This window comes from Melospiza georgiana, chromosome 21 (assembly GCF_028018845.1).
Source record: "Melospiza georgiana isolate bMelGeo1 chromosome 21, bMelGeo1.pri, whole genome shotgun sequence".
Lineage (NCBI taxonomy): Eukaryota > Metazoa > Chordata > Aves > Passeriformes > Passerellidae > Melospiza > Melospiza georgiana.
The window spans coordinates 7438058-7454581 of record NC_080450.1 but is presented as its reverse complement, the minus strand read 5'-3'; the positions used below and the strand labels follow the sequence as shown (position 1 = coordinate 7454581).

The following is a 16524-nucleotide window of genomic DNA, read 5'->3' as shown; positions in this document are numbered from 1 at the left end:
AAATGATGGCATTGCACATTCCTTTTCAGAAATTTGTACTAATGCTCATACTTTTATTTCCTCAGTGCATTGGTTATTGCTGCAGTGTTTGATCGTGATGTTAATTGCAGAAGAGCTGCTTCTGTAAGTTACCACATCCTGCTTCCATCTCTCTGTTGTTTTGTTGCTTTCATTTAATAATTTGTAGACTCAATTATGTAGAACTACAGTAGAGAAGCAAAATATTATGTTGGGAGCAAAAAAATTGTTTTTTAAAATCCTTAGAAGTATCTTGTGAATTTAGATGTTAAATTATATAATCCACACAAGCACATCTGAATTTATGGCCACAGTTACCTGACTGCTGTATTGCTGTCATGATGATCAAGATAAAGTATCTAAGAAAGAATTATTTAGCATTTTTTAGTCACAAGATCACAAACAAAAGGGTCCTACATAATACACAGATATTGGCTCTTTTGCACATTTCCAAGGTGGGGAGTTTTGTGAGGTTACAATTTCCTGATTGTGCATCAGCTGTTACTCTTTAGTCATGGTAAACTTAAAATTTCTCAGATAATCTCTCTCCTTCAAACATATTTTTAGTTGCTATATAAAACTCTTTATATAACAACTTTAGTTGTTGTATAAAATATCCATAGGACTGGAAATTTTTAAAAGAGTGGCAAATCCATTAATCAGATACTGTTAGGCAGGGAATAGAACTGACACCAAAGTATATTCTGTGAAAACTTTCTGTAGAAATATTTCTGCTGTTGAGAGTTGAGAGGAGTGTTCTTAAGAGAAGAGAAATAATGGAAAATTACAACTTTCTATACTTATATAATTTGAGAAGAATGGACATTTTATCTATGAGTATTTAAGTCTATGTGTTGTAGACATTGAGCTTGCTTCTTTTAAAAAAAAGTATAAATTTTATATTTTAACAGAAAAACCAAATTATCTTATGCATATGTAAAAAACTCCACTCTCTAACTGTATGAACTCATATCAGAGTGTCTGCCAAAGAACCACATCTCTGTTCCTGACAATAAATGTCACTGTGAATGTGTTAAAAAACAAACAAACAAAAAAAAAGAAAACAGACAATCTTTTCAATATGCACATTACCAGGTCTGACTTTATGACAGAAATTTTGCAGAGTGATGTGTTTAGAACATCAGGAGGGTTTCTCAGGGATACCTGGCTAGCATCCTCACTTTTTGTAGCCACACCTGTGCTGCTGCTGGAGCTGCTGAATGAAGCTGCAGCGTAATTGCTGGGGAAGTGAGTCAGGGCTTGAGCAAGCCCAGCTCAGCTCCTGGCCCTGAATTTGCTCAGAGCAGAGCAGCCAAGGTGCTGCAGATTGCTGAGCAGTGCTAGAACCCTTCCCTGCTGTACAACTAACAAATGCCAGCAATGCTGCTTCCCCCAGACTTCAACTCCTACAGTTTAGAAAATAGAATTTGCCATTCTTGGATAATTTAAATGCCTTTATTCAAATCAGTTTCTCAGAGGAATTTCTTTTCCTGAGAGCTGCATGAAACATTAGGGAGCATAGGTGGTGAAAAGTGAATTATTTGTGTGATCCTTAGGAATTGTCCTCAGAATCAGGGTTTATATGGACACCAAGGAGAAATCTTTATAACACACTTGCCACTACAAGTGTGCTGCTTACCTTTGATGGCTTGATTTAATCATCAGTGTATTTCTACACATAAACTGGTACTTTGGCCATGAGCTTTGTGCTAATCCAGCCAGGCTCAAGCTGAGAGCTCAGTGCAGCCTGAGTATCTGTATTTCTAATTAAAACCCAGCACATTTCTCCTGACTTCCCTCTTCTGCTGTAGCCCAGGCTCCTGAGCTGTCTGAAAGTCAGCTACCTCCAATCTCATTAATTTTTTCACTAGTACTTTCTAAATCAGAGCTGGTCAAAATTTGGAATAGCTGTTTGTTGGACATTTATGGAATTACTAAAGCCTTTTCTCTTATTTTAGAAAGGCAAAGAAATATTTTGTGTTTACCAGCCATTATTACAATTTTGAAGAAAAATACCTGGGAGTGCTAAATATTTCCAATCATTACTTACAGTTAAACACATATTTAAATAAACAACAGGTTTTACTAGATTTTCCATCTCTTACAATATGCAATATATTATAATGCAGAGCACCAATAAAATAAAATGGTGAATAGAGACATTTTGAACCCTGAGGTTAGAGAGAATAGAACAAGACTCTCCTTTTGAAGCTCCACAAGCATTCTGGGCTGGCTTGTGCAACTCTTTCATGAATAATCAGTATAAGGAATAATCAGATGAATAAGTGATGTTGAATTGGACTCTATTCAGCTCTGACATCTCAAAGATGCTTTTTTTTCCCTTTTGAGTGATAGTATTTAAAATAGCTAGTTTTAAATGAAATATTTTTAGAGAATGCTGTAATATTTTTTATCACTTTTTGTGGGAAAGAAGAGTGTTCAGGTTGGTCACCTTGGTTCTGATCTCATGGAATCTTTACCTTAGTATCTTTTTATCCAGTTTTTGCATCTCCAGAAGGGGATTGTATAAAAACTGAAAAAATACTCTCACAAAACACTTCAAGTATTTGGCATCTCTTAGGAATTTTGCATCTTTTAGGAATTTCAGGGCTTTACAGATTTTGTATCATTTAGGCACTTGTCTGAGCAGCACATTTTTAAATGACACTTTAATTCAGTGGTTGAACTATGAAATCCCTTGGATATGATAGAGAATGTCATACTCACTGAAATATGCCTGTGCTGAGTAAAAAAGGGTTTCAGTAGCATAAAATATAGAACCATCCAAGTGGGAAAAAGCTTTAAGATCATCAAGTCTAGCTGTTAACCCAGCACTGTCCAGTCTGGATACACCAGAGTTACCAGAAAATATGTTCTGCAGCCCAAACATACCTTTTTATATGGAATGGGCTAAAAGATTATCACCTGACTGCCTTCTTTCCACCAAGGGGGAGCTCAGAGCTGCACAAATAACTGGTTACAGCTTCATGAGATCTGCTTGATATCCAGAGGGTCCATAGCATAAAACACAGCCTGTGCCTGCAGTGATGCATTGAGGGCAGCATAAAGCAGGACCTAAAGCTGGAAATAGAAAGAAATGAATGGTGCAGAGTGACAGGTACCCTGTCCTGGAGCGAGGAGAGGAGAGGAAGAGCCTGTGGCAGCAGCTGGGCTGCATCAGCAAGGAGCATGTCTGGATTTTAGCTGGTCAGAGTGACCCCGAGATGTGTTAGAAAGTCTCTTTTCCCAGCCCAGTGCTTGAAGAAGGAGTCAGAGCTCTTAATTTCTTGGTCTCAAGGTTGTTTATTGTTTCTTATCTATAAAATTCTTTCTCCTGCCCTGCTGAGGTCCATCCAGCAGGACAGTTCAGGCACTCTGCCTGCCCCCAGGGCTGTGTTATGTCTTTATACTAAAAACTACGTATACAATGTTTACAATTACTTCCCAATACCTATCACCTGTGTTAGACAGTGAGCTTCTACTCTAAACCAATCAAAAAGTGCCAACATCACAGCAGAAGATGGAGGCCAAGAAGAAGAAGGAGAAAGGCTGGACACTCCCAGATCCCTCCATCTTGCCTCCTGAACCCCCATACCAGAAACCCTAAAATCTGTTTTTTCACCCTGTGATAACTTCACTATCATTCTGCCTAAACTGTTGTGGCTTGCTGGTCTTCATGTAAGGTTGGTACATGGGTCATAATCAAACCCACAGGTGTTTTGGGCTCCATGCCAGGGCTTCTGAGCCCCCTGGCAGGGGTCCTGGCCATCCTGGCCAGCCAGAGGGATGTCCTGGGTTCCCACAGGAGCAGCCCCAGGGCACCGCCGCAGCCCCAGCTCCTGCCCCATCCCGGCTGGATGTGCTGCCCAGGGGCACTGCTGGCAGCAGGAGGGATGCCAGGCTGTGCTCCATGCCCTGAGCTGTCAGCAGCAGCTGGAGCTGCCTGGGCAGGCTGCAGGGGCTGCAGGCAGGAGCCTGAACAGGCAGCAGCACCTCGGGAGGCTCCGGCTCCGTCCCGGCTGGCGTCAGCCCTTGCTCCACCTGCAGAGTGGGATCCTCCTCTGGAGCCAGCTGAACCTGTTGTTGTCACAGGTGGATTACCACAGGGCTGCTGGAGTTGGGGAGGAGATACAGAAGCTCTGGCTGTCCAAATTCTTGTGGTGTTCCAGTAAACATTGGAGCTTCTCCCCTGTCCATTAAATATCAGTTAACGAGTGTTGTTCATCACTGGAAAGCTGTGTGTGCAGAGAGAGTTCTATGGAGAAATATCCAGATAACAATGGTCTCCCCTCTCTTAAAGATTTAAAATTTACAGAAGCTTTTATTAGTGCTTAGGATTTTATGGCCTTTAAAGGGATAAAAATAATGGGGTTTTTTGAGAGAGAGAAAATTCAAGTATGGAATTAAGCAGGTTTTCCTTTGTATGCCATACAAGTAAACAGATTAATTTCCTGGTTGTTTTCATTGCATTTTTACAACATTTTGAGTTTATTTAGTGCAAAATACTGGAGATATACATGAATTTTTTCTTCAGATTTAACAAGCCCAGTGTTTCAGCATGCTTTCAGAGACATACCTTGTAGATAAATATTGCAGTCTCAATGGTTTTTACCCAAAGTTTTCATTGACAAAGAATTAAACTTTGCCCACTCCTAGCAAATGATGTTGAAGTCAGACAAGAGTGAGTTGCCTCAGTTGCTGTTGTCTGCAGGTACTGACTTTCTATCCCAGGGCCAAGCCTGGTGTCACTCCCAAGCACTTGTGTGGGTGTGACAAGTTTAATAAACCTGAATTCTCAAACTGCTGCCAGGCAACACAGGGCTCCAGGAACAGAGAATGTGGAGATGCAGAAACAGAAAAGCCCTGCGGGCTTGTTCTACTGACAAAGTTTACTTTATTTAAAGCAGAAAAGCCATGGGTCATTTATATTGTTGTGTGTTTTGAATTCATCATCTGGTGTTTATCAAAAAGCAAACCTGACTCGTTTTGGTGTGTTTGTTCTCTGTTCCTCAGGCTGCCTTCCAGGAGAATGTTGGGAGACAGGTATGGTGACTTCCCTGCATCTTCATTCATTTGTGCCTTGGAGGTTACTGTAAGCATGGAGTTCCTAAAATCAAAATTAAACACCGTGGCTTTGGAAAAATTGAGGCAAAGAATGTCACAAAATAGTTGTTTTCATTATGAGCAGCTAGTTCTTGTGGAAGTTTTTTCTGAGGTGTGAGTTTTATTTTAGTATTCTAGTTTGAGAAGAAAATGAGCTTACTGGTAATTTTCAGTCCTTCAGAAAAGCAATATCAGCATTTGAGCTGGTCATTGTACACCCTGGAAACTGCAGTGCTTTTAAAGCAGGAAAAGTGCAGGGTTTTTTTATTATTTATTTGTTTTTGGAGTTTTTTTGTTGGTCTTTAAATGTTTTTTGGGGGATTTTCATTGTTTTTTTTTTAACTTAGTTTGGTTTCATTGATTTTTGTAGTTTTCAGTAGAATCAGACCAACTGAAGTGGGCTGTGCAGTCATTGCTGTAGTTGGTGATTCCACAGTAAACAAGGCTCAAGAGTCTTCAGCTCCATTTGTGGGCTTGTCTCTTGTACCATCCAGATATTTTGAGAAATCTGGTACTTTTGGAGGTACCCAAGTCCTTTGGTAAAAAGTATTGTGGTAGGTTCCTGTGTAACTTAACAACATTTAAGTAGTTAAAATCTTCAAGACAGCTTTGATTTTCAAACTTAAAGGAAAAGCAAATAGGGTAAAGCCTTGGATTTACTGGTTTCTCACCAGGAGTTAATAAAGCTGAATATCCAACTAAGAGAGAGAGAAAGTGTGGGAAGGGATGGTTCAGTCAGTGTATTCCTGTGAGCAGGGCATGTGAGCATGATTAAAGCAATTTTATTATCACTAAGCTGCTCTTTCAGGGATCTTTGTTAAAATGCTGTCACCTGCCAACATTTCTGAAAATCTCTGTGTTCTGAGCCAGAATTTTATTCCTTTAGAGCTCTGGCTGTTAAACCATCTGTTCATGTTCAGTGTGTATTTCTAGAAGTAAGTTAACAGCAGAGAAAGGGTGCAAGAAGACTGGGAAGAGGAGAGGAGGGATTTTTGGTGACCTGACCCAGCTGGGTCTGTGGTAAACAGAAGCCAGGGTGGCTCTTCTGGGTCTGCAGTTCCTGCCCTGGAGAGGTTGGGCATCACAGCAGCCCAGCCTGATTGCACTGTGTGAGGTGCTGAACAAAGCAAATAACACCTCAGCCTGCCTTAGCTCCAGGGAGAGAGGGCTCCTGGCTGCTGCAAGTTTAGAAGTGCTTCCATCTAGCAAAAATTCAAAATTTTAATTTATTTCTGAATCAGAGGAGTACAGTCCATGTTTACAGCCAGAAAGGTTCCTCTCAGACTCTGCCTTGACCCACAACTCAATCATATGATGATGATTTCAGCCTCTTGTGTTGGCACATCAGCAGTGAAACATTTGAGTTTTCATGGCATGGAGGAGCTGTCAGGCTCCTGCTGGTTCCTGCAGAAGGTCAGAAGTTTTACTTGCTGAACCATTCCTTGGTGCCTAGGACAATGGTTAATTAATGAGTAGATCCACCCTCTGAGTTCAGTGTGTTGAAAGAGACACCCTCTCTCTGGATTGGAAGGAGCTGAAGCATATTCTCCTCCTGAGGTAATAAAGCTGGTACTAAACAGGTGGAGAAAAAGGTTGCCCTCACTTGTTCCCTGGTTCCTGCCTCCTTCAGCTTTGTAATTCCACATGTCCCAAATCCAGAGCTTGCAGAAGCCATTGTAAGAATGTCACTTACACTGTGTGTCAATGGAAGCTCTGAAAAATATGAAGCATTTTTTTGAGCACAAATCTTGAGAAATGCAGATGCTCCTAACAACACCAAATTTTCTACTGGAGAAGTTTGAAGTGTTCTGGGAGAACAGAAGCTGTTGGGTATTCTTGTAAAGCCTGCCTGGCTGTGACCTGTGTGTTCCTGAAGTCAGGAATGGTGCTGCCTCACTGACAGGCTTGGTGGCACTGTGCCCTTTGTGAGGTGCCATCCAACTGGCACACACAGCTGGGAACAAACAGCAAGGTCCAGCTGGCAGCTAGAACTCAAAGTGTTGGCTGAGATTTTCCTTATGGAGTGTGAAACTTTATATCTTCCATTGCTCTTTGGCCTTAAATCACACTGAGGTGTTTCTTATGTACCTTTTTGCCACCAGTCAAGGTTTCATGAGGCTTTTGGACTGAGCATTCATTTTCCCTTTGAGTTACCAAGACTTGCAGGTTTGGATAAATACTCTGTCTGTCCATGGTCCACTCAGATTTCAGGCCCTGTTTTTTGGGAGCACTGGAATTCTGCTTCCCAGAGCAAGAGCTTGGCAGCAGCTGGCGGCTCCCAGTGCTTCCAGGATTAACTGCTCCAGAGACTCTCTCTGATGGAGAGATACTTCCCACTAGTTTTGCATGGCTGGATCCTCATGTGGAAGGGATGAGTGAGCTGTAAACAAACCTGCATCACATCCCAAACCTGTACTTCCAGGGAGCCTCATTGTTTTAATACCCTCTGAGTGTCCCTTTTGGAAGAGAGTGGAGCCTGTGTCAGCTGGCTCCTTTCCATTTGTTTTTCATCGTGGCTCATGGGTGCTCTGCTGCCTCTGCTGATGCTCTGTTAAACCAGCCAGAGCAAATAAAATTCTGAATATCTGGGTTGGATTGCTTGCACACAGAAATGCAGATTTCTAAGTGGAAATCTCATACTTAGAAAGATAATTTATCTTCTAGAAATGGACTGGTTTGAGAAGAGATGGCAGAAGTAGGATCCTTCAGTAGGATTCAGTGTTCCCAGTGTTCATTTTCAAAACAAACCAGCCCCATTTTTTAGTTCATTAATGAGTCACAAAATAGAAGTGTAAGTAGAAACTCCCATGTACTCTACACATGATGCACCTCTTGGTGCCTAAATCTCTAATTTTATATTTCATTAAACTCACCTTGTGCCTTCACATAAACTGGAAACATGTTTATGTTTATCTAAATCCTTCTAGAGGAATCATCTTTTGGATATATACATAGTCATACCTTAGCCAAATATATATTTTGGTATGACTGGGAGGTGTGAGGGAGCTGTTGCATTGGTTACTGCCTGTGCCATTGGCTTGGGCTGTTTATCATTGACTCACAAGCAGAGTGAGCTATTTTACTGTTTATATATTCAATATCCTTTATGTCTCTAGTACAAGTGATTTTACTGTAAATGAAATTGTATTTTTTTCAGTGCTTGGGAGAGTAGCAGGAGATTTGTTTTCAATCATGTTGCCTATTTGGAATGTATGATACATTTTAAAACAATATTTTGTTTGCAGGGCACTTTCCCCCATGGCATTGACATCCTGACTGCAGCTGATTATTTTGCTGTTGGTAACAGAGTTAACTGTTACTTGACTATAAGGTAAGTTTCCAATTATTAATTTTCCTAAATATGATGGTGATCTTCTACCTAATGAAATTCTTATCTGACTACTTCACCTTACTGAACATTGTTTAATACTGATGGTTTTAAGTAAATCAAAATTGTGGTTTTATTTTTTTGATGACTGATTATCAGGTGTGAGGCAGAGTGAAAATGTGGCCATGATTTCCTTGGCTATGAGGAGGAAGCAGCCAGGAGGTGTCACAAAAGTGTCTAAGCTGCTCAAGGCTGGACAAGATGAAGTTTGGAGAGTTGTAGTCAAAGGAGAGGCTGTTGTGATGGCAGATTCTGGTATTTGCAGGGGTCCCCAGGACGAGGTGAGAGATGAGTGAATCTGACTCCATGTTCTTAGAAGGCTAATTTATTATTTTATGTACTTTTATTATATTAAAGAATGCTATAGTAAAACTGTACTAAAGAAAGAGAAAGGATACAGACAGAAGGCTTCACAAGAATAGTAATAAAAACTCATGAATGACACCTCAGAGTCCAACACAGCTGATGGTGATTGGTCATTAAGTAAAAACAATTCACATAAAACCAATCAAACATTCACCTGTTGGTAAACAATCTCCAAACCACATTCCAAGGCAGCAAAAACAGGGAGAAGCAAATGAGAATATTGTATTTCTCTGAGGCTTCTCATCTTCCCAGGAGAAGAAATTGTGGCAAAGGGATTTTTCCAGAAAATATGAATATGACAGTAGACAGACTCTGATATGGGGAAAAAATCAGGTTATAAAAAATAATTTTTTATAATTTTAAAAGAACAGCTTGCCCAAGTTGTTGAATTTGTGGTCTGTGCATAGACCTTCAGCTCCAGTGCCTGTGTTAGCTCAGTGGAAAGCTGGCCACAGTGTGCAGTAATGTTTGAAAAACCCAACTGATCTCTGCAAGGAGCAGATGGCAGTACCCAAACTGGGCTGGTGTGGTTATGAACCTGGAATACAGAGTCAGCTCTGGAAACACAGAGGTGCTGACATCAGGGGAGCTGGGAGCCAAACTGGATGGCCAGAAGGAGCAGAATATTGCATTTCCTCACGAGGAAATGACAAAGAGCCAGGGCTGGTTCTGGCTTGAGTTGTCTCAGACAGAGTCTGTGTCCAGAGCCAGGGTGGGGGAGAGCAGCACCCACAGAGGCTGAGTCAGCCCTGGTGGAGACAGGGCAGGACATTGCCCTGTGGGGCTGCTCAGGAGCCCAGCAGGGCACAGAGGCTGAGCTGGTGATGTCCTTGGGCAGCAGAAACTGCACTCAGCTGCATGGTGGGTCATGCTGCACTGCCAGCTTTGTCACTTCCACTTGTAGTTGAGAGGGAGACAATCCAGAGCAATATATTCCATTTTCAGAAGGTTTCAAACTAATTTTTTTCCAGCATGCATGCTTTTTATACATTCTTACAAAACTCATAAGTTTACACTTTACTCATTGGTCAGGAGAGACAAACTAAGTGCTCATTGGAACAGGCAGTTGCAGGTTTCTCTTATTTATCCTTCTTTCTTTCTTGGTTTCTATGTCAATGACCTTGTTAGAAAATTCTTATAGGAGTAAACATGGATCCTCTTATCAAACATGGATCCTCTTATCAAACATGGATCCTCTGATCAAACATGGATCCTCTTATCAAACATGGATCCTCTGATCAAACATGGATCCTCTTGTCAAACATGGATCCTCTTATCAAGCATAGATCCTCTTATAAAACATGGATCCTCTTCTCAAACTTCTCTCTGGCTCACATGAGTCACTGTAAAACCTCTTCCACATCCACTGAGAGATTTTTAATTCATACTGGAGCCCTCTGTCTTCACCTTGGCTGGTTTTTTATTAATCTGTCAAACTCTGCATTGTCCCTTTTGTGCAGAACCATTTCAGTCTGTTCAAACCTTCACCTTTTACCCACTGTCTGCCCTTCTGGGGTCCCCACCCTCCTCCCACAGCCTTCCCCAGAGCTGCCTCCCACGGGAGATGGGGAAATGCAGGAGCTGCTCGAGATCCCTGAGCATGGCATCCCTGGGATTGCTGAAACTCTGGGTTTTGTATAACACAAAATTGAAAACATCCAAAAGTGACAAAGCAGGTTTTATTTTCTCTCTTCTATAATTCTGGCTTGGAGGCTGATTATGTTCTTCTGACTTTTCAAGAGCTGAATTGGTAATTTAAATATTTTTTTTACTTCTTCCACTGTGATTTCCACAGCTTTTGTACGAGCGCCACTTACCCAAGTGAAAATATTTTTTACTGTTGATTTCTTTCTTTAAGAAGAAAGAAACAACAATTTCTCTTGTTCAGCAAGAGGAATAAATTTGTAAATCTTTTAATAAACAGCCTTATGCACTTAGAAGCTTGGTTCTCTGAAGCCATCTTCAGTGCCATTAATCAAACTATTTTTTTGTAAAATATTTGCTCTCTCATTCACTCTATTACTTCAAAAAAACTGCTTTTCAAGCAGGCTATCGTTATTCAGGTCAATATTTAAGTTACTTGGCTATTTCCTTATTTTTCTCTGAGTAACATTAGAGGAAAAAGCATCCAGGTATATATTTGGCTACTCAGAAAACATGTACCATGATAATGCTGAGCAATAAAAGCTCATAAAAAACATAAAGTGTCAATTTCTACAGCTGAATTTGGTTTATCAATAATGATATTGTTCCAGTAAAGGGGCAGCATCATGTATATTTAAAAATGTTTTTTTGTGTGTGTGTGTGTGTATAAATGGTTGTTTAGAGCCTTTCAAATCTAAATATTTTAATGCAGGTTTTTCACTCTGGGTTTCATTTTTGCTGATGGTATTTGGAGGATTCAGCTCAAATATCATAATACATTTCTGAGGATGGAAGGTTGAGGAAACCTATTTTATATGAACTGGCAGTAAAGAGATGATGTGATTCCAGGAGTTCTGAGCTTGGTACAAGCAGAGTTAAGGAAAAAGCTGCTGAACCTGAGTGAGGTATAAAAATCTAAGCAGCACCATCATCAGGAAATCAGATTTGTATGCAGGGCTTCTTGCATTAAATTCTCAGTAGGCACAGAAGATGAGGATTGTAGTTAAAGATATAAACTAAAACTAAAAGTGGGATTTATCTACACCTGTGACCCAAGAGATTGATTTTTAGCTGGGCAAGGAAGTTCAATCAAAATGGTTGGGTGCTAAAACTGGGACTCAGAAAAGCAACTACAAAGAAGAGAGGAGAGCTCAAACATGGCAAGGGAAATGTGTCTGTCATTGTGGCTTCCTGCAGAGCAGGGAAAGGACCTAGAGATATGAATTTTATATTTATTTATTTTATATTTTATATATTTTTTATTTGATATATGTTTATATATCTCTGCTGGAATCAACAACAGTTTGAACCAAGTGTCAAATCCTCCTGTAGGGCTCAGTAGAGGGTGGTTCTGTGTGCAGTGTTGATTCAAGTAACTGAGATCTGGCTGTGGATTTAACAATTCCCTCTCTGATGAATTCCATAGATATCAGGATGGGAACATGTGGCAGTATTTGGTTTTTCTCTTTGTTTGCCTCTGACTGCACAGAGGTATATCAATGGAACACCATTATAGCTGCAAAGTGAATCACTGGAAAGATCTGAAAAGGTGAAATTAAGATAATCCATGAATCCCTTTGTGCCCTTCTGGCACAAAGTCCTGCTGATTGTTGGGCCTCCCAAGGTGATCTAACACTCATCAGATGTACTGAAAAAACATTTCTCTTCACTTGTGTTGACCTTGGCTTTCCATAGTTGATGCTTCTGGAGATTGGAAGTGTGGCTGTGATTGGGCAATGCAGGCTCCCTGACTGGTGCTGCTGTTCCCTTCTGCCTCACACCTGAGCTCTGCAGCCTCCTCAGCTTTTGTCACCATTCACTGCCTGCATATAGTTGATTTTTAGAAAGGACAAATGGAAAATCCCTTCTCCATTTTGGACCATTGTATTTATGAAGATATAACACATTTCTATACTTATTTTTCCTCTGTCTTGTAGTTAATATCAGCGATGTGTTTCTCCAATCTGAAATAATTATTCAATTTAATTTACACATCTGGATTTTCTAGAATGTAACAATGTGATTGAATGTCAAGCTTGTTGTATGTAGAGCAGGTTTTAGAAATGATCTGAATGTTTTACAGAAGTGGTTTTAAGTTTTTTCAATAATTCAGAATATTTCCCATCCTGTCATTCAGCTGCATCCCATTTAGGAGAAGGCACATTTAAGTAAGTTTGAGGATTTAAACCTTTGGAACAGGCTGTGCTAAAATGCACACAGATATTGGTTCTGTACTCTCTGTCTCTGGAATATAATTGTAATCTATATCTGTTTTTTTTTTCCTTTTTCAGTGTGTATATTGCTGGCTTTTCTGAGTATACACAGCCAATGATTGATCATTTAGTTAACATGAAGATTAACCACTGGGATAGGTAAGTTCATAAAATCTAATTATTAATATCCAGGAATTGACTGTTCTGCATAGATTTTTCTGCTTTTGTAGATTATTTCTGTAAAATTTACTCACACCTGGCTTTGCAGCAGCATTTGACTGGGTGATCTCATCTGTACCTCCCAAGCACAATGTCACTTAAGCAGGTTTATGAATTTTGTCTTTTGGCCGTGACCTCAATCTGTTAATAGATTAATAAAACCCATTTATATGGTATATAGTGTGTGTGAGGGGTAAACACTGTCACCATACAATTATCCTAATTAAAGCAGATTTCATGCATAGAGATGGCGCTTACTCACATTCAGTGCTCATGGAGATTGAAATGTGTACATATCACACAGGTGAGATTCTATCAGTGCTGATCAGAGTTTGCATCATGAGAAATAATCACAGTTTACTGCACTGTCCCTGCCAGGGCCCAGAACAAGCCCTCAGGTCCCACCAGCCGCACTGGTGTTTTTCCTTCTCTCTTTGAGCTCTTTTCACCCCACTGAAAGCTGGCTGCAGCCTGGCTGCTCTTTGGTTTGGTTGGCTTTTTTACAGGGGGAAGCACAGGATATACAGAAAGTACTGTAATTCTGAATATTTGTTTTGACTGGGGGCACAAGTCCCTTATTCACATTACTTTTTTAGCACATTGCTTCTGCTGACTTGCTAACCCTCAGCAATGCTTTCTTACAGTGTTATTCGAGAACTTTCCACAAAAGCTCTGCACAACATCACTCCCCAGGCCCCTGAGTACATGGCAAACGTGGGTAGGTACCAGCTGAGCTCTGCCCAGCCAGGCTGAGCTGAGGCAAGACAAACCTACAAATAAAAATTAAGATTCCCCCTGCCACTTAATACAGTATTGTGACCCCGATGGCTTAACCTCTTTTTAGGTTTTATGCAAAAAAAATTAAATTACTGCCAGGTTGGTTATTTTATATTACTGCCAGGTTAGTTTTTATCTGGGGCCTTTGATAGCTGGCTGCACTGGGCTCTGCTGGTTCTGAGGTGAATTTTTGTTCTGAGGTGAATTGTGAGGTGCAGTTGTGTCAGCAGCTGCCCCTCCAATTCCCAGCTCTTGCTTTGATGTTGGAAAGGGTGGGGGATCTGTTTTGTCTTGTCCAGCCTGACACCTGCAGAAGAATTCCTTTCTGACTGTGTGTGTGTAACCAGATGTTTCTTACCACGGGCCCAGGGTCCTTTTCTGAGCCCATTGCAGCTCCTGAGATCTGGAAATCCCTGGCAGATTTTCCCTGTGGCTGAAGGCAGTGCCCAGCCCCTGAGATGCTGCAGTGCAGGTCTTGTCTGGGCTCCTGTTGTGGTCCAGGAAGGTTCCACTGAACATGGAAATCAAATCCATCCACTTCCCTGGCTGCTCAGCCAGCTCAGGGCCCAATAGCAACGTTGTTTTATTTGTTTCAGCCAGGGAGTATAAAATAGCTCAGTGTGATATGTCAGAATTTAATTCATTAAAACTTGTTTTTCACAAAGTTACCAGGATACTTGACTTTACAGAAAAGTTTTTCCAGTGTTCTTTCTAGGCAGGCAAAATTACATTGAGAGCTGTGATCTGTCACAATGCTTTGTTTAAAAAATAATAAATTAATTATTTAATCTCTTTCAGTTTTGCCAAGACTCCTGCCTTTATCAGTGGGCTCAGATCTGCACACACGCCATGGGGCAATCCTTGCCTGTGCTGAGATCACCCATGCTCTGTGTAAACTGGCACAAGACAATAATAGGTATTAATGCAACATTATCTAGACTATAAATTTTCCTTTCATGTCTGCTCTATTAAAAACTTCCTGAGTATAATTATGGAAATCTTCATCTCACTGAACTGGGTTTCCATTGAATTTTTAGTTGTTTTTATGAGTGATGCTGAGCTTTCAGGTTTTATTCAGTGATTTAAGACTTCAGTCTTAAATTCAGAATTAGGAAAGAGAGATCCTTTGCTGCCTTACTTGGAGAATTGATCAGTTAAATACAGATTAATTCCTCTTTCCCAGCAGTATCCATCAAAATAATTTGTGTTCAAGACAAAAAGATCATTTTTAGTAGTAGGAAGTACTTGAAATAGATGGAAAAATCACAGAAGTGTTGGAATCTAAAAATACAACTGAGCTGAGAAGAGTTATCAGTGTATTGGCAACTATAATTTCCTGATTTATATAAATATATATATATTTTAATATATTTATATATAATATAATTATATATATTATAGGCTGTTATTAGGAAGTGACACTGATTTTTTTATAAGGCTTTTGGAATAGTTTTCTGTATGATGAGGAAAGAGTTTATGTTGTTATGTTTGCTGTACTATTTGAAAATAAATATTGCATGTTTCTGTGGAGCATAATTTGAAAACCAAATGATTGTTTTTTTTGTTTGAAAGTACAATGATGTTATGGAAAAACAATTATTTACAGCATGGTGAGGAAATCTGTATTAAAAATTTTGTATGCTTTTACAGATCTGTTACATACTATTTCACTGAAAAATCATTGGAGGGGCTCAAGCAAATTCACCAAGAGGTTTGTAGCCAACATGAATCTAATTTTAACCTGGAATGCTGCATGATTTTTAACAAAGATTTACAATTAAGGCAGCTGTGCCAAGAGTGAGCCTTGTCCTGGTGGTTTGGACACCCCCAGGCTCTGGGACAGCTGCTTGTCCTGGTCCTGTGTCTTCACAGTGACACTGGGGGCTCTTCTGCCTCTTGCTGAAGCCCCAGCTCTGCTGCTGGAAATTTCATTTCTGAAATGCCCGAGGGGGTGTTTGGTTCCTTTTCCTTCTGTCTTTGCTCCCCTTTATCCTCCTGACTGGCTGTGGGGTAACTGCTCAGGGGACACTTGGTGAGCCCATTGCTTGTCCCTGCATCCATAATTTCCTGTTTATAGCTCTCAAAAGTCATATTCTGCATTCCAATTGATGCATTGTCTGTATCTCTGCTTATGCTAAATGAAACCTTTTCCTGCTCACTTCCAAATACTTCTGTGAAGTGAATTTTGCTTAATTTTTCCCTTTCATTTTCAGTCCTCCCATGGTGTTGGGTTTTTCATCCCGGCATGGAATGAAATACTCCAACATTTCAGACAATATTCCAGCATTCAGACTCCTGCTGTTCCTGCACCTTTAGTGTCAGCTCTGATGTGCTGGCAGACCTCACCCTTCACCCACCAAAATCCACAGGTGCCTCTTTAATTCTGGGCACAGCTCAGAGCTGCTGCCACAGGTTCAAAAAGCACCTTTGTCCTCCTTTAACTTTCTCATGCTGAAGTGCCTGAAAGCTTGGTCAGCACAGCTCTGCACTTACACTGGCCTTGAGTTGTTATGGTGCAGTTGCATAAAATCTCAATTTTAAATAATCTGTGTTTTTTGGCTTTTGCTGCATAGAAATGTGATAATCTTTGATTTTTTACAGTGGCTTGCTGTAACATTAAGAATGAAGTAAGATTTTTCAGTCACATTTAAGCCTTTGGTTAAGTTTTTTGTGTTCAATCTGTAGCTTCCAAAGTTATTTTCAGTGATCAGACAATGAAGTCTATCATCATCTTAAAAGAGCCAGTGGGAGAAAGCAAATCTATTTTCAAAGCCAAACTGGCTTCCAGGGTATTTG

At 40.3% G+C, this 16524-nt stretch overlaps 1 protein-coding gene across 1 annotated transcript in view; it reads left to right on the top strand.

Moving 5' to 3' along the window:
• The window catches only part of TBCD (tubulin folding cofactor D), a 122504-nt gene that overhangs the window by 60369 nt on the left and 45611 nt on the right, over nt 1-16524 (top strand). The window contains exons 16-22 of the mRNA XM_058038844.1: nt 66-123; nt 5032-5061; nt 8367-8452; nt 12811-12891; nt 13596-13669; nt 14527-14644; nt 15379-15439. Coding sequence (XP_057894827.1) covers nt 66-123; nt 5032-5061; nt 8367-8452; nt 12811-12891; nt 13596-13669; nt 14527-14644; nt 15379-15439 — 508 coding nt within the window. The remainder of the gene's footprint in view (nt 1-65; nt 124-5031; nt 5062-8366; nt 8453-12810; nt 12892-13595; nt 13670-14526; nt 14645-15378; nt 15440-16524) is intronic.